General features: G+C 43.9%; 1 protein-coding gene across 1 annotated transcript; it reads left to right on the top strand.

Moving 5' to 3' along the window:
* Nucleotides 1-1,618: 1,618 nt before the first annotated feature.
* LOC147444334 (NAD(P)H-quinone oxidoreductase subunit M, chloroplastic-like) lies at nt 1,619-23,314 on the top strand. Its single transcript, XM_086526982.1, has 2 exons — nt 1,619-2,056; nt 23,018-23,314. Exons 1-2 carry the CDS (start codon nt 1,667-1,669, stop codon nt 23,183-23,185), a joined length of 558 nt encoding a protein of 185 aa, XP_086383108.1. The 5' UTR covers nt 1,619-1,666; the 3' UTR covers nt 23,186-23,314.
* Nucleotides 23,315-24,099: the final 785 nt, after the last annotated feature.

Here is a 24,099-nt window from a genome sequence, read left to right on the forward strand (position 1 = left end):
AGTCATCCACCACTTGTAAGCCTTGACCTTGAGAAATAGTCTAATCTCTAGCCCTTTTTCCTCTTTGTGTGTGTGCCTAAGCCTATGAATATCCTCCCACTTATGGAGAAAGGTATCCACAGAATCCTTATTTTGCTCATGCTCTTTCCCCTCGTAAACTAGCGGTGTCATGTCTTTAAGTTACTGTTAGCATCTAGGTGAAAAAGGGGTTCACCACCCAACCTCCCTTTTATAGCCCAAGATGGCTATACAGGGACCATTTCTTAGGCCATGGGCTCCTAGCCCCTTGCCAAGCACACACTTAGTCCCTTGTCTTCACATTCCCCTTGGGAGCCACAACTCTAGTTGTGTGCTTGTGTGGGTATTGTTAACCTCTATGCCCAAATACAAACTCATATATTAAACTTGTCCAAGCAAAAGTAAATTTGGACCAAAAGAGTAAACTTGGACAAGAGTCCTGTCTCAATTGAGGGATCACATGTCCCAAGAATTTCATTCTCGAGTTTACTACCATTGGTCCCACCACTTCCAATTCATTTAAGATCTTGTGTGAGTGAGTGGTGAGGGTGGACGATTCGCGTTGCAATTATAGTAATCAATAACAACCTAATGATGTTTCATGTAAGGATATGATACATTAGTTGGGGCTAGGGACAACGGGCAACGTATGGTGGGTGGGCCACCCATGACGGTTTGACGATGGACATGGACGAGGAGATGTTGGAGGTGAGCTGGGTATCAATTTAAAATAAATAATTCAAGGTTAGGATTGGACATGCACCCCCAAAATTTCAATGGACACTCAAATTTGAGCATGGAAAAATCTCCCATTTCCATTCCATTTTTCATGTTTTACAATGAATGAGGGCTTTGGCTTGGTGGACGGATGTACTTTTTAAGTGGTCTCAACTTATTTTTTGAGGATCGCCTTTATAAGATGTATAAAAACATCTTGTTTTAGTCGAGCAATTAAGGCTATGGCACTTCAATAGACCAACTTCACAAAATTAGTGGATGGATGGATCTTTTTTTGTCTGCCACGCGACTGACACTCTAGGATTTTTGCTGCCATTCATGTGACATTTTCAACCCCGCTGGATATGTGGATGGCCCTCTCAATGCTCATAGCCAGGGGCCACCTGGCCTCAAGACTAAGTGGCACGGGCATGGGAGGGTGGGATCTACGGCGGGGGCATTGTGGGATGTAGATCCCAGTGGCGGCGTTGAAAGTAATATAGGGTACCCTAGATTACTTTTGGCGCTCGCCGTTTTGCATACATGTTTTAAGTAAATTAGAGTCCCCATGTTTTAAAACGCGCGCATGGCGTAGTGGTTAGGGCATGCGCCTCTCATGGGTGAGGTCACAGGTTCAAACCCCTGCCCGCAATAATGGGGTACCTTAGATTACTTTCGAAATGCGAGTACCCTAGATTATTTTTTACCCTTAATCTATGGTCTAATCTAGGGTACCCGCATTTTAGACCTACGACTCACAATGCCCCCGCCGTAGATCCCACCCTCCCCTGCCCGTGCCACTTAGTCTTGAGGCCTGGCCGGGACCCATCCGGAAGAACCGACGTGGATAAAAATGTGGATGAGACTTTTACGAAGTTGGCTATTCACTGATTCCACTCACTCACTCACCCGTGACTGGGTGGTGGTGGCTATGGCGGGAAGGGCAGCTATTACGAGTTTGAGCGGTACAAGCTCAGAACTGTGGATAGGATCTCTTTTCTCAGAAAAGAGAGTACTACCCACGAATACACAGGTGATACATATGCCAATTCAAAGGGTTAGCAAGGCGATGGTGGTGAGGGCTATGGGCGACACTGTCAGCAAAGGCATGACGTATGAAGATGGAGGACGCTGGCTTAGCAGCACTACCCGCCATATTCGTATCTACGCAGCTTACATAGATCCTGAGACTGCCAAAATGGACCAGACTCAAACAGACAAATTGAGCCTTATTCTCGACCCTGATGATGAATTTGTCTGGCCTGAGGAAAAAGCGCAGAAGGTTTTTGAGGAGTTCAAATCACTTGTCGATCATTATGCTGTAAGTCCTCCTCATTATGAATTCTTATTGTGACTCCTTGCGTACTTGCTTGCATGCTGTGTTTTCTATGTGTCGGTGTGAAAAGACCATCAGAATCCTTCGAATCTTTGTCCCTGTGCCAGAGACCTTTTTATGCTAAGTGTCTAAGTTGCAGAATTCAGATTCAGAGTTCCGAAGCTGGCTATGCGTTGATTTGAAATTTTTTTGTGCTCTTGTTGTGTAAAATGCATCACTGCGTAATCAGAGATGGTGATTTGTCTTCTTTTGAACTTGCTCTTTCGAGGTTTTGCACTACATGGATACCAAGAAGAAACAAGTCAGTGTTGTAGGGTTGCACACAACATAAGGCCTATAAGGTAGCTGTTTGTGTGACCACCGGTCTCCTGTGAGTCTTGATATCCACCAATCTGCAAAGGGGGACCCTTGCTGAATGTAAATCTCCTGCTGAGATGTCCTTTGTATTGGTCGAAACAACTTAGTGTGCCAGGTTTGCTGAATCTGGTCTCGTGCAGCGCTTCGGGGAGTATGTGCCCCCTCATTGGTACATCTCTAGGAGAAAATGACCCTTAAAGGGAAGTGGAAGAGCGGATTCGGATGCATGCAATCCACAGAGAGAGAGAGAGAGAGAGAGAGAGAGAGAGAGGTAAGGTGAGGGAGAGCCAACCCTCTTCTTCATAGTAGCACACGATAGTGCATTAGCTTTTGTGTGGCTCATAATTGTATATCTATACAATCAAAGGTTATCGAACATAAGTTAGTGATGGGCGATGTGTGCGTGGCCGACATGGTTAGCAACCCAACATTCTTCCACTTAATGACCGATGTGGGAGACCGTAAAACTATATAACCTATACAGTTATTGAAGAAAACTGCATCTTCACTCGATGCCCATCAACTGACAACAATGCTGAACCTATTTGCTTGAGGGATTCTTAGTGAGTGCATCTGCCGCATTCTCTGATGTATGTATCTTCACCAAGTCAAGCTTCTTGTTTGCTAGGTAAGAAACGTGAAACTTGTTTCACGTCGGAGGTTTCGCAGCTTTGAAACTCGGAAACCCCAAAACCGTTGAAACCTTTCGGCAAAACAATCAAAACGCAAAACTTGTTGAAACAATTGAGACTTTGAGGTCTAAATTTTTGTAACAAGATTATGTATTCAACTAGTTTTTGGCAATATTTAGCGACATAATGATACAAAAATATAGAGTGTTTGTAGCTACAAACGAAAGATAGATTAGGGGTTTTTCTCAAGCAAGAAAATTGATTTTTGCTTTTTTTTTTTTTTTTTTTTCAAGCTGCCAACACAGTGGGCACTCAATCTCTCTATCTCTACCTGTCTTTGTCTCTCATCGTATGTATGTATGTCTACCTATACTTAATTATACAAGCATGCACACACCTAATATGTGTGTGCTTATGAATATAGATCTGAGTGTGCACTATGTACGTACACATACATATGCACACACATATATATTGGTATATGTGTGTGCATCTATAAATATAAATATAAATAAATATATACATATTATTATGAATTTTGTTTCACTTCTTCTTGCCTCGAAACGAAACATTTCAAAACCTCGAAACTCTAAAATGGAGGAAACCACGAAAAGTTTCATGTCACACTTGACTAAACTCACGCTTAATTCCCCATTTTGCACAGAAGTGAGCAAACTCTTTGGAGATGTATTCTCCACCATTATCTGAACGTAAAGTGTAAGGTGCAGCGGAATGAATGTTGTATTTTCTCAAGATTAGTGATCTTTATTGCTCAAGGTTCCTTTTAGTTCTTAGGGAAAGAGAGAGCTTTCCGTCTTATGGAGAGTGCTATGATCACGAACAAAGTGAGTGGATATTGTGCGTGCAAGTGAATGAGACTGAGAGAAGGAGAGAGAAGAGATACGACACCCGAGAGGTTGTAAAACCCTCCTCCGAAGGCCCCACTCTCGTCGGCAAGAGTGGTCTACTTTGATTGCACAAAGGTGTACAATGCGAATGCAATGGACAGATGCAAGACGACGGTGATTGAGGCTGAAATCTGTGATCTTCCTTATGCTGAATTTCTTGGACTGTTTTAGGGCTGAAAATGATTGTGGTACTGCTGTTTATGGCTGAAAATGAATTTCTTGCTCGGGGGTCATGCTGAGGGGAAAAACGTTGAGTTATTGTACCTCTTTGGCTGCGTTTTTTAATGGCTGATGTACCTGCTGAGAATTGATGTAAAAACTTTGAGGCTCTAGGTCAAGATCTGCATCTTAATGGGCTGAATATATGCTTCCAAAAACGCTGCCATGGGCTGAGATTCACTAACGCTAGGGCTGTTGTTCTCCTTGCCAAAACGTTGGCTGTGGATATCAAAAACGCTAGCAGTTGGGGGCTGATCTGCAGAGGAACACAAGCGCCAGAGATTGGAGGTTGTGGGCGATGACTGCAAGAGGGAAAAACGCCAGACGAGGGGAGATGGTGGCGATGGATCTGATGCTGAGGGGGGGTACTACTGAGAAGTTGCCTGTTGAGCGGGAAGCTCCTACTGCCTCTTCTGCCAGAAAGTGCTAACTTGGGTTTGCTTATGCCCTACCTACTTTTGTTGGAAAGTCACTTAAAAATAATAAGTGAAAATAATCAATAAATAGGAAAATAGGCTAAATGCACTGGAAAATTTCCTTGACTGAATCTGTTGGATTCTAAAGGGAATACTGATGATCATGCTGTGTGCAACCGGAGGATATGCATCTATGCTAAGTGACTGGGCATGCATGGTCTACGAATAGACTCACTAAAGTGCCATATCACTGCTAATCTAGACCTGAGTGGACTGACTGAACCCTGCTGTGGTGTAGCTTGTCCACGGACACATAGGGTTGGGATGTGTCACGTGACAGCCTCTCCTTTTCAAAGTGAGTTACTGGTACCGAACTGTATGGCGTGCAGGGAGATCGCCAACAGCATTCGGAATCTTGGAAGGGACTCTTCGTCGGCCCACTCGGATGTGTGGGTCTTGCGGTACTTGAACTTCATAAAGGTCTGCAACGCTTGCTTCTTTGGGCTGCGCCAAAAGCGACAAAGTCTTTGATAGCTCCTTCCTTGCTTCAACTTCGTCTAGAGTCCTGCTTCTTTCGTCTTCAAGAATCTCCATGGCTGAAAATTCATGAAACCATCTCCAACACAAAACCATGAACATACCCATTCCATGTAAAGTGAAGGAAAAAAATATTGTCTTCTCTAAAAACTGTGTATGCAATGTAGATGAACATAGAGACGGAGTGACAACCCGTTCATCAAACACATGCAAACAATGCGCTCGAATCTTTTCTGTTTGATCGAAATCAATCAACTGTGGCAAATCACAATGGAAATGCCCATGTTTGGTGCTCATACTATGATGTGCTCTTTCGGAAACTGTGTCATGCCAAGGAAGAGACATGGAATGTGACTTCTTTACATACAAACTTTTCAGCTTTTCACGAAAATTCCGCATACATTTGTGCTCATCCATATGAGAAACGTGCTCAAAATACAATATGTCATGCCTAGGAAAAGGGATCACATAACGATGCTGATTAAAATACAGGAAACCTTCACGAATGAAACACTCGAACAATGCGTGCGTATCAATCATGCGAACACATAATACTTCCTGTAATGGCTCTTTGTACCAAGGCTCGAGAGCCAAGATCGGATCTTCGTGATTGATCGAATCTACAACGAGATTAGCTTCGCTAGAAAAAGCATCAACTAATACATCATCATTGTGAACAATCACATCAGGTTCATGCAATTCATCATGCTTGTCTTTATCATCCAAATCATCATGCAAATCATGGTCAATTAAATCATCATCATGCTTCACACAATCATGCAAATCCTATGTGTCATGCTGTGAGGAAAGAGAGACTGAGAGAATCTCCTTATCCCGAATCCTTTCGACCTTGTCCTGCATATTAGCAATGAGAGATGGAGAAGGAGCAGTGTCCACTCCATGAAAGACAGTAGGAGAATTACTTTTGGCATTGAGAGTTAAAGTGCTAGCCTCCCAATCAACGAGAGGGTTTATTTCACGAAACCATTTCATGCCTAAAATCATATCACATCCTGAGAGAGGACATACAATAAATCTTCTAGTGAAGGCAGTCTGTTGAATTGCAAACAACACATCAAGGCACTCTTTCGTGATGAGAGCGTCCATACCAGGACGAAAGCCAGAGACCTCGATAGGAGATCTCGGACTTACTTCGAGGTGGGCTCTCTCAACAACAGAGGGACTGATCACATCATGCATACTACCCGGGTCAAACAATATGACAAAACGGTGCCCCGACGTATGACCATAACATTTAATGAGAGAATCATCAATGGGAGGATCCTGAGAAACTTTGGGCACACCCGTGTTATCATTCATTGCATTGACAGATGTAGTGGATGCTGTGGGTTCTTTAGATTCATTCGATTCAAGCTTAGGACATGCTCGTTTTATGTGACCCTTAATGTGACAATGAAAACAACGACCTTCTTTAGAATACGTGCTTTGTTCTTCCGACGTGATGTATCCTCCTACAATTCCTTGTGCTACCTTTTCATCTGGAGTAAGCTTAGGTTTAGAAATTGTGTTAGCCTTACCCTTAGATTCATTGGAAGAATTCTTTGATGAGATACTGTTGGTAGATTGGTTAGAAGAGTTATCATTCTTACCGTTCTTACTGTTCTGAGGAGTCTGCGAGGTACTTGTGGAAGTCTTGTTCTCCTTAGGCTTTCCCTTGTTGTGCTTCATCTCCTGTGCGAGAGCAATCGCTACCGCCTTGTTGAGATCGATTGGATCGAGTACCTCGACATCGTACTTGATATACTCGTCCAATCCAAAGAGACAAGCCTCTTTGCGCTCTTCATCCGACATGCGTAGTTGGGTACCTAGCTGCAAAACACGATTAGAAAAAGACATAACCGGCATACCATTTTGCTTAAGAGCGCGCCAATCGTCCTTCAATCGTGCTAGGTACTGAGATAGCATAAACCGTGCCTTGAGCTTGTCTTGGAAATCAACCCAACTAAAAGAGAGGTGTGAAATCGTCGGCTACCTCTAGGTGCGCGGCTAGCTGTGCCTCTTGCCATGCGTGGTACCAATTGATGGCATCACCGGCAAGGTACATAGTTGCCGTCAAAACTTTGCTATTTCCTGTCTTCTTAGTTGTCGCAAAATAAGCATTAAATTGATGCAACCAAGAATGAATAACTGTAGCATCCATCTTATCGTCATACTTACTGAAAGTCAACTTTTTTGTAATTGGATGGTTGGAATCCGCGTCGTGGCTTGCGCCACTTGACGAACTTCCACGATCTTTGGGTGGTTCGGTCTTCGAGGCTAGGATGTGGGAAATAAATTCTTGATGACGAATCTCCCTTTGAGCCTCTCGTTCATCGCGCTCGCGTTCGAAAGCAAGTCGATTTTCTTCTTGTTTTGCGGCAAGAGCAATGCGCTCATGTTCCTGAGCAAGGTGATTTTCTTCTTGTTTTGCGGCAAGTGGCGTTTCTTTCATCGCGCTCGCGGTCCTTGGCTTCTTGTGCACGGTCCTTTGCTGCTTGTTCTTCTGCTTTGCTTGCGAGTTGTGCCAATGCAACTCGATTCGTTTCTTGTTGTTGTGCCATCATGTCCAACATCGACTTGACCATCATCTCCATAGGAGTGAGGACAACTCGTGGCGCAGATGGCGAAGAGGGAGGGTTGGAAAAATCTCCTTCGTCGCCTCTCTCATGCCTATCACATGAATGCGAAGTATCCATTCCGCTTCGGGTGACGACCATGCACTATAATCTTGGGTTCTTAAGTTCGTGAGAAACTTGGGTTCTTGAGGTTCTTGAGGTTCTTGAGGTCCTTGATTCATGAGAATCTTGGGTTCTTGAGGTTCTTGAGTCTTGAGGGTCTTGGGTTCTTGAGGTTTTCTTTCGCTTGCAAATCGCGTTGGAGAAGGATCTTCTCTTCACCCGAGTTCTACCCTTTTTTGCGGGCGCACCCCTTGGGGGCCTTGCGCTCACACCAAGGTTGCTTTTTCCCATCTCACGTCGATTGGCCGGCTGCTAAGTGCACGGTCCGCTCTCAATGAGTGAAAAGAGACACAAAGGGAGGCTGGACAAGCTCTTCTTTCTTGGGATTCCTGTCACTCTTCAACCAAACACGATTAGGAATCGCCACGCCTAAGTAAACTTGGGTTCGTGCGATCGCAACAAGCAAAAAAAATTCTTGTGGTTCTTTCCTTGAGTAATGCAGAACACTTCCAAAGCTCTGATACCAATGTAAGGTGCAACGGAATGAATGTTGTATTTCTCAAGATTAGTGATCTTTATTGCTCAAGGTTCCTTTTAGTTCTTAGGGAAAGAGAGAGCTTTCCGTCTTATGGAGAGTGCTATGATCACGAACAAAGTGAGTGGATATTGTGCATGCAAGTGAATGAGACTGAGAGAAGGAGAGAGAAGAGATACGACACCCGAGAGGTTTTAAAACCCTCCTCCGAAGGCCCCACTCTCGTCGGCGAGAGTGGTCTACTTTGATTGCACAAAGGTGTACAATGCGAATGCAGTGGACAGATGCAAGACGATGGTGATGACGACGGCGACTGAGGCTGAAATCTGTGATCTTCCTTATGCTGAATTTCTTGGACTGTTTTAGGGCTGAAAATGATTGTGGTACTGCTGTTTATGGCTGAAAATGAATGTCTTGCTCGGGGGTCATGCTGAGGGGAAAAACGCTGAGTTATTGTACCTCTTTGGCTGCGTTTTTTAATGGCTGATGTACCTGCTGAGAATTGATGTAAAAACGCTGAGGCTCTAGGTCAAGATCTGTATCTTAATGGGCTGAATATCTGCTGCCAAAAACGCTGCCATGGGCTGAGATTCACTAACGCTAGGGCTGTTGTTCTCCTTGCCAAAACGCTGGCTGTGGATATCAAAACGCTAGCAGTTGGGGGCTGATCTGCAGAGGAACACAAGCGCCAGAGATTGGAGGTTGTGGGCGATGATTGCAAGAGGGAAAAACGCCAGACGAGGGGAGATGGTGGCGATGGATCTGATGCTGAGAGGGGGTATTGCTGAGAAGTTGCCTATTGAGCGGGAAGCTCTTGCTGCCTCTTCTGCCAGAAAGTGCTAACTTGGGTTTGCTTATATATTAACTTAGCAAAATTGCCCTATCTACTTTTGTTGGAAAGTCACTTAAAAATAATAAGTGAAAATAATCAATAAATAGGAAAATAGGCTAAATGCACTAGAAAATTCCCCTGACTGAATCTGTTGGATTCTGAAGGGAATACTGATGATCATGCTGTGTGCAACCGGAGGATATGCATCTATGCTAAGCGACTGGGCATGCACGGTCTACGAATAGACTCACAAAAGTGCCAGATCACTACTAATCTAGACTTGAGTGGACTGACTGAACCCTGCTGTGGTGTAGCTTGTCCACGGATACATAGGGTTGGGATGTGTCACATGACATAAAGCCTTGAGCTTCTTACCAGATTGAGTTTCAACACTTGACATGAATCTTTTAACGTAAGAGAACGTCTTGTCACGTGACACATCCCAACCCTATGTGTCCGTGGACAAGCTACACCATAGCAAGGTTCCCGTCAGTCAAGTCAGTTTAGATTTGCAGTGATCGGGCACTTTTGTGAGTCTATTCGTAGACTGTGCATGTCCAGTCACTTAGCATAGATGCATATCCTCCGGTTGCACACAGCATGATCATCGGAATTCCCATCAGAATCCATTAGCATCAGTTAGGGGAATTTTCCAGTGCATTTAGCCTATTTTCCTATTTTTGGTTATTTTCACTTACTATTTTTAAGTGACTTTCCAACAAAAGTAGGTAGGGCAATTTTGCTAAGTTAATATATAAGCAAACCCAAGTTAGCACTTTCTGGCAGAAGAGGCAGCAGGAGCCTCCCGCTCAACAGGCAACTTCTCAGCAGTACCCCCTCAGACCATCCCTGGCGTTTTTGCATCTTCACACATCCCTGGCGTTTTTGCATCTACACCCAAGCCTGGCGTTTTCCTTCCACTGCAGGCCATCGCCATTACCTCAGCATCCCAGCCATAGCAGATCCCCAGCATCACCAAAAGTCCCCATTTGCTAGCGTTTTCAAATCAGCCTTGCTGGCGTTTTTCCACAGCAGTCTATTAGCGTTTTTGACCTCCCACAGCCAGCGTTTTTGGCAAGAGACTGCATCAGCCAGCGTTAGTGCATTTTCAGCCAAACTGCCTCAGATCTATAACGTTTCCAGCCCTAGGATACAGTAGCAGATTCACCCCAAGTTGGTTGCAGATGCTCCTCCCATTTTCAGCCATCAAAACGCAGCCAAAACAGTCATTTTCAGCCACCGAAACAGTCCCGAAAAACAACAGATAGAAGACTACAGATTTCAGCCATCGAGTCGTCGTCGTCATCACCGTCGTCGTCATCGGCATAGTCCAAGCTGCATCAGTCCATTGCATTCGCATTGTACACCTTTGTGCAATCAAAGTAGACCACTCTCGCCGACGAGAGTGGGGCCTTCGGAGGAGGGTTTTACAAACTCTCGGGTGTCGTATCTCTTCTCTCTCCTTCTCTCAGTCTCATACACTTGCACGCACAATATCCACTCACTTTGTTTGTGATCATAGCACTCTCCATAAGACGGAAAGCTCTCTCTTTCCCCAAGAACTAAAAGGAACCTTGAGCAATAAAAGATCACTAATCTTGAGAAAATACAACATTCATTCCGTTGCACCTTACACGTCTCATCCTTCGACTTTAATGCATAAGCCCAAACTTTGCGTGTTGCGTCATCTATGAACGTCACAAATAAGATGCATCACCAAGAGACTGAGTCAGCATGGAGCCACATACATCACTATGTACAAGCTCTAAGGGCCATCTCTCTTTCTCAAACAAAACATTACGAGAAGCACTCGTTTGCTTTCCATAATGATAGTGCTCACAGAAAGGAAATTCGAAAAAAGATAAAGCAGGCAACGAGAAAGAGTTTCCATCCCTTTCTTGGAAATATGTCCCAACCGACTATGCCACAACGCAACAATTGGCAACTCAGTCACTAGAAGAACACTGTTTTTGTTAGATAAATAAAGAGGATACCAGGGGCACATGGTGAACATTATGAACGACAAATTTGACGCCATTCAACAAAATCGTAGTAATGTCACCAATGCCAATGAAGACATGCATCTGAATCCAGGATCCACATATGTGACACTTCACCATTGACTAGCAGTTTGCTTGGCCATGAACTTTGTAAACATGAGTCTCTTGTGCATCATAGAACACATCCGTTGACACAGGCAACAAATTAATGTCCTACGGTTCATCATAATCGTGAATAGATTGATCTCTTGAATCTTCGCTGGACTTTTACTCTTTTCCTCTTTCTCATCATTGTCATTGCTTTTTCTTTTGCCTTTCTCACGCTTTCATGCATGACAGTCTTTCTTTATATGACCATATTTCTCATAGAAATGACATTGAATGCTCTTTTTATTGTGAGACTTTGATCTATCATGAGATGTATCTCTCTTGCAATCTTTGCCAGATTCACGTTGCCAAGAACGACCTTTCGTTTGTTTACTTTCTTTTTGCACATAGTGAGCTTCGCCATGATGCAAGCTACCTATAGTTTTACAACGCACTTCTTTTCAAAGAAGAGAACTAGTGATATCATTGTATATTACGTATCATTTGGTGCAAAATTACGAACAACAGTACAAAATCTATGCCACGATAGTGGCAATGAGCAAAGCAAGTGAATAGCTTTCATCTCATTATCGATCTTCATGTGCTAAGCACGAATCTGGGCAAACGAAGAGTCGAACTCATTGATATGGCTATCAGCACTAGCGGACTCTTTCATACAAAGATTATACAGCTTCCGCATCAAGCACACTCCAACAGAGTGAAATAAACTGACTTGGCAAGATGCAATCTAATCGTAGATTTCCTAATGCATCTAACTCTTCCATTGAAACTGAGTCATGTTCATCTCCTCATTACTCATGGCATATGAAATGGGAAGTTTCTGCTTCTTTTGCACTGAGACATTTTGAATCTGCTACTTTCAAAGCGCAAAGTTTGTCCCATCAAACTTCTTGATGTCCTAAACATCCTTGTCCTTAGAATTCGACATAAGAGCAAGATTTCTTGCATAAAATTTTAAAAAATTTCGACGGAGGCTTGTTTGAATTTGGGAGAAAATCTCAATCAAAATGATTGTCAAAGTGCAATACACATAGACCAAAACGCATAGAAATGCTCTTCAATAAACAGGCATAAACTTGTCAGGTACAGCAGAATTGAAATGTTAAAGATCTAGACCTTATACTTCCACAAATATTTATTTCTTTCCTTGCTTGAATGTGTGCTACTTAGCATGAGTGATGGTTCCTTTTAGAGAGAGAATGAGAGGTAGTTTTATGGAGAGAGAGAGAGAGAGAGAGAGAGAGAGAGAGAGAGAGAGAGAGAGAGAGAGAGAGAGGTAGAATGACACCCGATAGGGTCCCAACCAACCCTTTCAAGGGCCCCCCACACCGTTGCCGATGTGGTATTTGCTTTGATTGCATAAATGGAATGTACACACATGCAATACCTCAATGTAGACTCTATTGACTCAAATGGGGAATGTCGCCACGGTAACCCTTCAAAATGAAGCACCTCTGAGGCTGATTTGATGCATCTTTGGATCCGTCTCGATGAGGGGTTGCTCATGGCCACCTGTAACAAACTGCTGACGTGTCAAATCCTAAAGAATGGAGCCAACTTACAGATGATGTGGCTGCCCGAGAGCAGAAACCCTAACCCTAATTTCTGCCAGAAACCCTAACTTTTGAAACCCTAATTCTGAAAACCCTAACCCTAAAACCTGCAAACCCTAATTCTAGAAACCCTAAGAAGAACAAGCAACAGAAAAAGAAGTCCTACCAACTTATGGGGACCTCGTCCGATGGGGCCCCAAGTGACATAAAGGCATTAAAAATAAAGCAGAACACACTCAAAAGACTTTGCACATCAAAATATGATGATGTGGCACCTGTACGGACACCCAGAATTCGTGGCGGATTTTTAGGGAAATCCCGAAATTTTAGGAAAGTGATTTTTTGGGGTCAGCTTTTCATATTTGATGCTTTTAGGCTTTGGGCCTTTAAATATGAGCCTTGGGGGCCTTCTCTGGCACTTTTTAGCGCGCAGATTGCAGAGCAGGTGCTCCCCGGCTGTTGTACTTTGCGAATCATCAGTAATATAAAGAAATACCGAAAGGGGCACCAAGGTTTGGGGCCAATACTCTCTGGGGTGGAATTCCGCCACTCCGTGTTGCGTGTCGTCTCTCTCTTTCTCTCTCAGTTCAGTTGTTATTGAAGTGCTAAAAGTCTGTTCTTTTCTATTGGCACGTGGTGTCCGCCTTGTGACAGTGGTATCAGAGCATCAGGCGTGTGCTTTTTTGAAAGCATACCGGTCCTACAAAAGAGCAAACAGAGCTATTGGAATTGAATTATATTTGAGGTATGAGCCACTCCCACCGCAGTGTCTTACAGGGCATAAGCCAATTAAGATCACTTGCAAGAGAAGGATCCAGATTTGTTTCAAGTCATTGTTTTTCTCAGAAGCAGTGCCATGCAGATGTTGATGTCTACAACTACCAAGCAGCATACTCCAAGTACTTGGCAAGCTTTCAAGAAAATTTTTGCGTGATGTTATATGGTTTCTGACATCTTCCTTCGGAGTGCAACTTTTGGCAGAGTGGGGTATTCTGAAATGCTTGCCATGGAAACCCTAGCAGATTATAACTTGAAATTTCTCGACATCTCCCAGTAGATGTCTTTTCATGAGAAGATGACCTTGGAGGTTTAGTGTGATTGCTATCTCTTGGGACTACCATCGCCGCCAAAGAAACACAGTCTGTCCAAGAGCTGATGGACCATGCCGTGCTCGGCTACGACCTCATGGAAGGAACCTAACCCTAAGTTTTGGTGCAGGTTTCAAGATGGAAAGTTAGTCGACTTTTCGAGCTCGACTGCTGTCGAGATTGCTTTTTAAGTTTGAGTTTTGTTTGATCTTGTGTGGTGATCCTGATTGGAATTTGTTCGAAATGGATGGTATCTGTTTTGAACCTGTTTTGGTGCTGATTTGAATTGTTTGACTCTGGTTTGATACTGGTTTCAATGATTGGTGATTTTACGCCCGGGTGGAGAAGTGAAAAATACTGTTTTGGTATTGTTTGAACCTCGGAACGATGCAAGCCGATGCCTGGGGAGCGTTTTGTTGTATGTTTGAAAACCTCCGAACGACGCAGGCCGATGCCTGGGGAGCGTTTGGTTGTATGCTTGTAAAATAATTGTTGTTGTGACTCCCGGCCCGGACCTGGATGGTTATGCGGGAGGAGTATTAAGAAGTCTGAGCAGTGGTTACTCTCAGCACCTCCAAACGACGCAGGCTGCGGTCTGTGGGGCGTTTGGTTGTAAAAGGCTCTGTATCTCCCGGCCCGAACCTTTTTAGGTTATGCGGGAGGAGTGATGAGGGAGTTGTTGAATATCTCCCGGCCCGGACCTTGTTAGGTTATACGGGAGGAGTGTTCATCGGCGGCTTTATGTTTCTATGTCTTGTAACATGCATATGTGAGCATTTGTTTGCATTGTGATGTGCCAACCACTGAATATTCCTAATTGGATGAGATTGCCTGGGTATGTAATTTTAGTGCATCAAGACACCTGTGGAAGATCAGTACGGTCTGGGTGTGATGTCTAATTTTACTACGCCGGAATATCAAGAGTTCCGATCTAGACGAAAGGAGAAGCTAACTCCTTGATCAAACAGCCGATAGGAGCAGCTAACTCCTTGATCAAAAGAGCAGAAAGGAGAAGCTAACTCCTTAATAAAAAGAGCAAACTGATTGTCCCTCGGAATGATCCTCGGAAATTTTTGAGCTAACTTGAGTTGTTTTGCAGATATGCTGTAATCGCGGACGATTACTCTCTTTCAAGAAGGAGAGATGTAACAAACTGCTGACGTGTCAAATCCTAAAGAATGGAGCCAACTTACAGATGATGTGGTTGCTCGAGAGCAGAAACCCTAATCCTAATTTTTGCCAGAAACCCTAACTATTGAAACCCTAATTTTGAAAACCCTAACCCTAAAACCTGCAAACCCTAATTCTGGAAACCCTAACCCTAAAACCTGCAAACCCTAATTCTAGAAACCCTAAGAAGAACAAGCAACAGAAGAAGAAGTCCTACCAACTTATCGGGACCCGTCCGATGGGGCCCCAAGTGACATAAAGGCATTAAAAATAAAGCAGAACACACTCAAAAGACTTTGCACATCAAAATATGATGATGTGGCACCTGTACGGACGTCTCGGAATTTGCGGCGGATTTTTAGGGAAATCCCGAAATTTTAGGAAAGTGATTTTTGGGGTCAGCTTTTCATATTTGATGCTTTTAGGCTTTGGGCCTTTAAATATGAGCCTTGGGGGCCCTCTCTGGCACTTTTTAGCGCGCAGATTGCAGAGCAGGTGCTCCCCGGCTGTTTTACTTTGCGAGTCAGCAGTAATATAAAGAAATACCGAAAGGGACCCCAAGGTTTGGGGCCAATACTCTCGGGGGTGGAATTCCGCCACTCCGTGTTGCGTGTCGTCTCTCTCTCTTTCTCTCTCAGTTCAGTTGTTATTGAAGTGCTGAAAGTCTGTTCAGTCTGTTCTTTTCTATTGGCACGTGGTGCCTGCCTTGTGACACCACCAAGGGGTAGATCTTGGGCTGATTTGTACTCCCGATGTGAGAGGGATGACGGGTTGAAAACATCCATGATGATGGAGCTAATAATGGGTAGCAATGGGAGCACTCGATGCGGCGAGGGAATGACCGAGGAGAGGCTCGAGGGGCTTTTTGCTCCGAATTGCTCCCATTGCTGCCTATCATTGGCGTCATCGAGATATGCGTTTTTAGACCTTCATTCCTCTCACATCGGGAGTGCAAATCAGCCCCAGATCTACTCCTTGGTGGCCATCCACAATCCCACATCGAGATGGATACAAAGGTGCACCGCATCAGCCTCGGAGGTGTTTCATTTTGAAGAGTTACCGAGGCGACATTTCCCATTCGAGTTAGTAGAGTCTGCACTTGAGGTATTGCATGTGTGTACATTCCACGTACCCAATCATAAGCAAATACCACATTGGCGGTACGGGGGGCCCTTGAGAGGGTTGGTTGGGACCCCATCGGGTGTGGTTCTCTTCTCTTCTCTTCCTCTCTCCCCCCCTCTACACATCTCTACCTCTCTCTGTCAGGTGTAGCAAAAGTGGGTTTAGCTCGGATCTAGTACTCCGCACACAAACACAAGGTTACTTTACCACTTGAAAGAACTAAACTGAACTCAATGAAAGAGAGACACGAGAGAGAGAAGAGACGACACCGAATGTCAGGTCCTAACCACCCTCGCCCCCTTGCTCTGTTGCCAGAGCAAGTACTTGCTTTATAACTTGCACAATGCTGATACAATGATGCTAAGTGTTGAGATGATGAGATGCTAATGCGTACTTGATGTTGGGTACTGATGAGGTGCTAAGGGGATACTGCGTAGATGCTTGATACTGATGAGGTGTTAAGGGGTACTTTGTAGATGCTTGATACTGCATCGGCGATGACGACGACGACGACGACAACGAGGCTAAGGACTGGATACTGGATACTACGGGTACTTGGTACTGTGATGACGACGACGAAGAGGCTATGGCTGAATGCTATCGCCGAGGATGACGACAGGCTAAAAACTAAGAACGCTGGAGATGAAGATGACTGAAATCTGAAAACGCTGATTTGATCTGAATCTGAAAACACTGAACTGATCTAAAGCTGAATTAGAAAACGCTGAACTGATTTGAGGCTGAATCAAAAAACGCGGGTCTGATCTGAAATGCTGGCGATGCTGGGCTGAAAACGCCAGATGGCTACTGGGGAAAACGCTGGCTTTTGCTGAGAAAAATTGCTGGTCTTGCTGGTGCTTCTTGAGAGGCTCTCTACTGCTTCTCTGCCTTCTATTGGTGCCCAAAGGGTTTCTTTTATAGGTCCTTTAGCCATTTGCCCCTGCCCACTTTTAATAAATGTCATGTCAAAGTCACTTATTAATAAATGATTTAAGTGACTGTTCATATGCCTATATGCTTAAGTGACTTAATTGTGCAACTGAGGGTATGCAGGTTTGGCCTGGACATGCACGTCCTGCTAGAGACTCACAAAGGTGCCAGGCAAGGTCCTAAGCTAGTGACTCATGCTAGACTGTAGTAGAAGCATGTCCACGTAGCGCAGGTGAAGTGTGCACGTGACATCCCCCCCTGTTAAAGGTGAGGCACCACTACCGAACTTCTAGCTTTGGATTCTTTCTATACTTCTGATGCTGACTGCTTCTGATGCTTGTGAATGCATAACCGATAAAGATTCCTCCAAATGGGTGGATACTGCGGATGTAGGTTTGGGTGCGATGTAAACACCAGCCATACAAGTTGCTAGATAGGCTTACTGTGAGAGTGAGCAACGGAGAGGGTGTGAGCCATGCGCGTTGGAAATGCTGGAGGGAGGGAGAGAGAGAAAACGCTAGAAACACAAGTGCTCTGCAGCTCTCAATACACAATGAATGACTATAAGACCCTAACCGTTCTATTTATAGAATGTTAGGTTGAGATAGGGCAAAATATGTAACCGGTGCAAAAAACATAAAAGCCCAAAAATGGCTAAAAATGTGTGCACCCAGCTAGGCTCAGAAAATGACCGGCCGGACACGTGCTAAAAGTGTTTTCCCATGCAATCTACGTGATGTGCGATGGGTGGCCACGGGACAATCACTAGCCGTACAAAATGGCGAAGCAACGGTGGTGTAACTCTAACACCCCCTCTCAGCACCGGATGCTGAGACAACACAGATGAGTTGAAGGTGAGAAGCCAAGGTCCGTTGAGGTATAGCCTTCGTGAAGATGTCTATTGCATTGTCCACTGTAGGTCCATACTCCAAATGAAGATCTCCAGCCAAAACCCGCTCCCGAACATAGTGGTACTGCACCTCAATGTGCTTTGTCCGAGCGTGAAAGATAGGGTTCTTGGCAATAGCAATGCAATTCTGATTGTCGCACAAAAGACGAGTCGTAGAAAACACAACCCTTCCAGTAATCTCCTTAGCCATATGGCCTCACAAGCAGCATATCAAGCTGCACTGTACTCTGCCTGTGTAGAAGATAGCGCAATTGTGGGTTGCCGCTTACTGCTCCATGAAATGGATCTCGAGCCGAGTGTGAAAACTACTTATGTAGTAGAGCGTCGGGTATCTTGATTTTCTGCCAAGTCTGAATCTCACCAACCAAGTAAGGTGCAACTCGTGGAGTAACCATAGAACACACCATGGTCCAAGGTGCCGTTGATGTACCGCAAAGTACGCAGGGTACACTACCAATGTCGCTAAGAGGTCAGGTGTTGAAGGAACAGAGGACAGAAACTGTGTAACCGATGTCTGGTCGGGAATAAGTCAAAAGATACGAGGCAGCCAACAACATTCTTGTACTTCTCCAGGTCAATCCGTGGGGAAGGATCATGAAGCGATATGTTCTCTCCGGGCTCAAGTGAAGTGCCAATCGGTCTGTAGCCTGTCATCTGGAATCTCCGTACAGTTCTGTCACGTCAGCACTGCCAGCGTGAAAAGCGGAAATCCGTACAGTTCTGCCACGTCAGCAGCCAACGTATTTTTCGAAAATCTGCCACGTCATCAGCAGCGATGCAATTTTCGGAAATCTATTGCTGCTTCTGCTTCTTCTACTGTTTAGGCCCCTCGGCCGGTAGCTCCGTTCTTCAGTAGGTCGACACGTCAGCAGTTTGTTACAGCCAGTCTCCGCGTTTCATGGGCCTGCCAACCGGGGTGTGTGTGTGCGCTTTGCTGCCCCATGCCCAGGGCCATGCCACATCACCAGTTTGTGACATGCGCAAAAAGCACGCTCTCTTCTAGGTAGTAGGCAGAGTCTCATGCTCTCCTTCTTCCTACCTTTTGCTGGCACAGAGACATGGACAGAGGTTTTAGTCATGGACTTTGTCTACGCCATACTTTGCAGGCTATCTAGACTTGGGCAGGGTGCATTCCATCATGCATTGCTATAGATAGACTGGCACTGAGTATAGGAGCTATACAATGGCTACGAACAAGGGACTGTTATTGTTTACCTCTGATTATGTCTGTGGACAATACTATCCTGATTCATCTCACCATGCGAGTACGGTCGGCACTGGGATGATTCTTCATACTACTTTGGTTCTTTGTTTATAGTTGCTCGCTCCTTTGCTCTAGGACGACTCCTACGACCTTTAGCACATGATGAGGATGCACTTCTATTAGCCCTTGTTCTACGGCTTCGACTAGAGATCGAGGGCTCGACATCGATCCTCAGTCTTGTAGCCGTTGACACTGTTGATGTATGCCCTTGAGGTTTCAGATTCATCAATGATTGATACATGGATTTATATAATGTCACTTGGAATGTGAATGGGTTGCATCACACTAGTATCAGTGGCCCCAAATAAAATTTGCTTTGCAGAGTTTGCGCTCTTGTAGGTTGCAATGTGGAGATTCTCCTTGTGCAAGAGCACAAGCTATATTTGGACAATTACTGTAGATGTGGCAAGTTGTTACCTTAGGATTCACACATTTTGGGAGACTGCAATTGGCCAACAGTATTCTACCAGTGGTGTATGTGTTTTTGTGGGACCTCATTGGCGTCTTTGATCTTGGTCTTTGGTACATGGTAGAGCGAGGTGGTGTACTCTAGAGGTAGTTGTTTCTCGGGTGATGTGCATCTATGCCCCCATTTCAGCGCAGGAAAGAGCCGATTTTTACCTGTAGATTGTGAATGTATTGCCTTTTGTGGATTCGTGGGTTGTTGGAGGTGATTTCAACAATGTAGACACCAATGAGGAATGGAGAGCTGTTCAGCCTCCATCTTTACCATACGTAGCACCATGTGAGAGATGGTTGGGACAGATTCCTTTTTACAGTTTCTTGTACAGATGCTTGGCATATCCCATCTGTGGCTTACACTCCACATGCTTTCGTAGGGTATTAGAAGGCAGTTAGTTTGTTTGCTAGAGCGACTAGATAGATTTTACGCTGGCGCCTGGGCAACATCCCATGGTGGGACAATTACGATTTGGCGTTGTAAAGTGCTATCTGATCATGCTTTGCATTGAGATTTGAGACGAGGATCGCGTATACCTGACTTGGTGTTACAGGATGCGTCATTGACTCGATTGATTTAGGATGTTTGGACACGCACTGGTTTTGCACCTCCCACGTCTCATCTGGCTACATGCATCTTTGCATCTTCCTAAGCTTGCTGAGAGACGGCTGTAGAGCGGCGATGAGGCCTATTCCGTACGGAACCTGAGTTACAAGACCGTTTGAGTTGCAGCTCAAGGAGTTTCTAGGAGACGAGTTTTTGGGTGAGTGTGAGGTTGACACTAGACAAACAATTGGTCACATCTAGACCGAAAAATCCGAATTTGCGTACCATGCTTTGGTATCAACATGGATATCCAAAGTGGATAGGATGAATAAGGATTTCTTTGCACACTTCCGGGAGTGTCCCAAGGGGACTTCTAAGTTCTACTAGAGCCACACGAGATTCTGTAGATAGGTTACACACGAATCCTAATGAGGTCCTTGACAGAGCATCAGATTATTTTGAGCATTTGATTACTGCCGATCAGTTGAATGATGATATTTTGAATGCTAGAAAAGAGTTTTGGTGTCACGTTCAGCCTGTGGTTCAGAGATTGTGTGCCACACTTTACTAGCCCCCTTCTCTATACAAGACATGCATGAAGCAATGGTTGGCCTCGATGGTGCATCTTGTTCTGGAGAGGATGGATTGAATAGGCAGTTCTTCTTGCAGCTTTGGATGCACTCAGCCCTGTTATGCTTTTAGGATTACAACACATATTTGACACAAGAGAGATGCCTGCCTCTATGTGTTCATGACTCATTTCCCTAATACCGAAAGGTGGAGATGCATTGTCCCTCTGACAATGGAGATCGATCACTCTCATGTCTTCCGTGCATAAGATCTTTGCTCGCATGATTAGTAGGTGCTTGAAACCCTTCATGCCGGATCTCATCCATGCTTCACAAATAGGTTTTGTGCAGGATTGGTGTATTTTGGATAATATCTTCACTTTCTATGAGGCAGCCGAGTGGGCTTGTCAGACAGAGCAGCCTATAGATGGTTGGAAAAGAGAACCAAAAGCATATACTATGGGATGTGAGGGGCTAAGTTTTTAAGATGCATGTCGGATTTTTTGGACACATTACAATGGCATGAGACATTTCTACATTTTTTGGAGTTATGGAAAATACTTTTGGTACTTCCTGTATCTTCAATGCCTTGTGAAAAGAGGTTTTTCGAAGCAAAATCTCCTGAAAACTGATCATAGACAGGAATTATGAGTGAACACCTTAGGATTGCTTCTGAAGGTCTCATTGCTTGAGCCTGATAGTGCACTTCTTGATTGGAAGGAGATATATGCTACTGGGAAGCAGGTGAGGAATCGACGTGGTAATGATCTTTGAGATTGCTACTTTTTTATGGGAGGGTGGTACTATATCTCTTGATTGCTACTTTTTAGTGGGAGACTATTTCTACATTTCTGAAATTTATTTCATTTATTCTTGTGTGCATATTGTGGAGGAACTAACTCGAGGGAGCTCTAACTAACTCCACGTAGGCTAGATCAGTTCACCTTTCTTGAGGTAGCAGCCAACCATCCAGATCTTGATGTAACACACGAGAATAATAAAGAGAGGTTTCTCTGCTGAGCGAGGCAGAGGGTTTCGGGCTAAACTGAATATTCTACAATATCATATTTAATTGTTTCAATTTTTATATGTTGTCAATAAGTTTATTTTCTTGACGTTTGCTCATAATGTTACTTAAGATTACTTTTTCACTTTTTTAATTCTAGCTCTTTTATATGTTTTTGAATTGAATGTAGAAATGTTTTAGAGCTCTGTTGCTTTTCATCCATTGTGCTACCAAATAGAAAAAAAATAGAGCATGGTAACAATCGAGAAAAATTAAATCAAGGTGACTTATGAAGCTCAGTTTTCTTTGCAAAATTTTGGTTGATGCCCATTGATCATTGGGAAGGTTCCATGCAAATTTTTATGAAATCCAAAAGTGGGCTCCAAATTTGCTAGCCAGATGTTACTACATCCTCTCTCTGAACTTCTCTCCATCTTCCCAAATCTCTCATCTACATGGCTTGACCCACTAACAAATTTGCCTTTCCTTCCAAAAATAGGCAGACCTGCTTGTCTTATTTCTCTCCACAATTAAGAGTCCGAAGAAACATGTAGTTCAAAGGATGGACTGAGGTAAAGATTGAGATTCTGTTGAACTCAGAAGCTGGACAAACACAAAACCGAGTTACATTCTCGACATTAATGACCTTATTTTTAGTGCTAAATTTTCCTATTTAATCCTTCTTTTGGTGCCAGGCTTCATTATGGCTGAGTCTGCGCATCTCTAGAGTTCTGACAGAAATTCAGCATGCATATCTTTGTATTGATGTATCCTTGTGTGTGTGTGTGTGTGTGTGTTTGGGGGGGGGGGGGAGGGTGTATGAGTACCTAGTTCTACACCCACTATTGAGTACTGACGAAGTAAGCGGGGATGTTGTAGTATGTAGTCAATATTATGCATGATGGAGCTGATGGCTATATTGACTTGTGGATGACCACCATGAGTCTATACCTCGTACTTTCCTGTAAAGGTGAATCTGGGCATATCCTGGATTCATCTAGGTATATAGATTACAATTAAAAACCTGTGTGTGTTATGACACTTTGGCATGCAGGTCCTTTTGAATGTAAGTGTCATGACCTCTTAGGATTCTTCTTTTTGAGCAGGGTGCAGACCTAACAGAATACACGCTTCGATTGATTGGTTCTGATCTGGAGCATTTCATTCGGCAAATGCTATTGAAAAACGAAATCGAGTATAATCTGAATTGCAGAGTATTGAATTTCAGTATGGGAAAGCCCCGTCTAAACATTGAGGATGAAGAGGGTGAATAACGAACGGTCTTGAAAGGTTACGTTCGATGCTTGGACTCGACAATGTATATCATTTTGGGAATCACACTTCAAGGTGGCCAAGAAATCCATACACACTGTCCTTTTTACATGTTTTTTCTCATGATCATGGGGTGAATATCTGATGTGTCTGCCAAGCTTTGTTTTAAATTGTATATTGAACTGGGCTCATCCTTGGCCCTTGCATAGGACACACTCGCCTTTGATGTCGCTGAAGCACTAATGTATAGTGTTATGCTCCCTTGTATCATGATTGAGATAGTAATTTATTTGCCCTTGTTGTAACTGGTTGAGGGCATTGAGTTATTAGGTTTTGCTTGAGGAAATTTTCTGATCATTTAACAATAGATGGTTTTATGTTCTTGGAACATTTATATGGATGCTAACTATTTAACCAGCTAAGAGGGGCTTCTCATTTATAGGCTGGCCATTATTGCTTATGCGGAGACGGCACTCTGGAAGTAGGGGGGTCCTCTATTGTTAAAACTTCAGGATGTGGCCATGACTAGTAGTACCTCTTAGATTCAAATATTTCATGTTACTATATTGCAATAGTCCAAATCCACAGATTATAGTTAATTAATGCAATGGGGCATTAGAACAAGAACTTGATCCATATTATTGATAATATGTAGATGAAAAGGAAAATAATCACTTAAATGTGTCCACTCTGAGTTTTAGTTGATTCCAAAGGTCTTCATGGGTGAACAAGAATTTGAGCAGCTTTTAAATAAAATGCTACAAAATTGCAAGAGCCACATTCAAAGCACCTCATTCAGGAGGAAAGTAAGGTCCTTCTCTATACATGAGCACCCAACAATTGTCTTTAAGTATTGCAGGGAAATCATCTGGTTTCATGGAATCGTTCAGTGATTTGGTGACCACAGGATTTTCAG

This window comes from Adiantum capillus-veneris, chromosome 13 (assembly GCF_014529385.1).
Source record: "Adiantum capillus-veneris isolate H3 chromosome 13, ASM1452938v2, whole genome shotgun sequence".
In the NCBI taxonomy this organism is placed as follows: domain Eukaryota; kingdom Viridiplantae; phylum Streptophyta; class Polypodiopsida; order Polypodiales; family Pteridaceae; genus Adiantum; species Adiantum capillus-veneris.

Excerpts from the sequence above, each read along its gene's own strand:
- LOC147444334 (XM_086526982.1), top strand. The coding sequence starts at position 1,667 with ATGGCGGGAAGGGCAGCTATTACGAGTTTGAGCGGTACAAGCTCAGAA. Across the intron at positions 2,057-23,017 it reads CACTTGTCGATCATTATGCT|GGTGCAGACCTAACAGAATA; the intron begins GTAAGTCCTCCT and ends CTTTTTGAGCAG.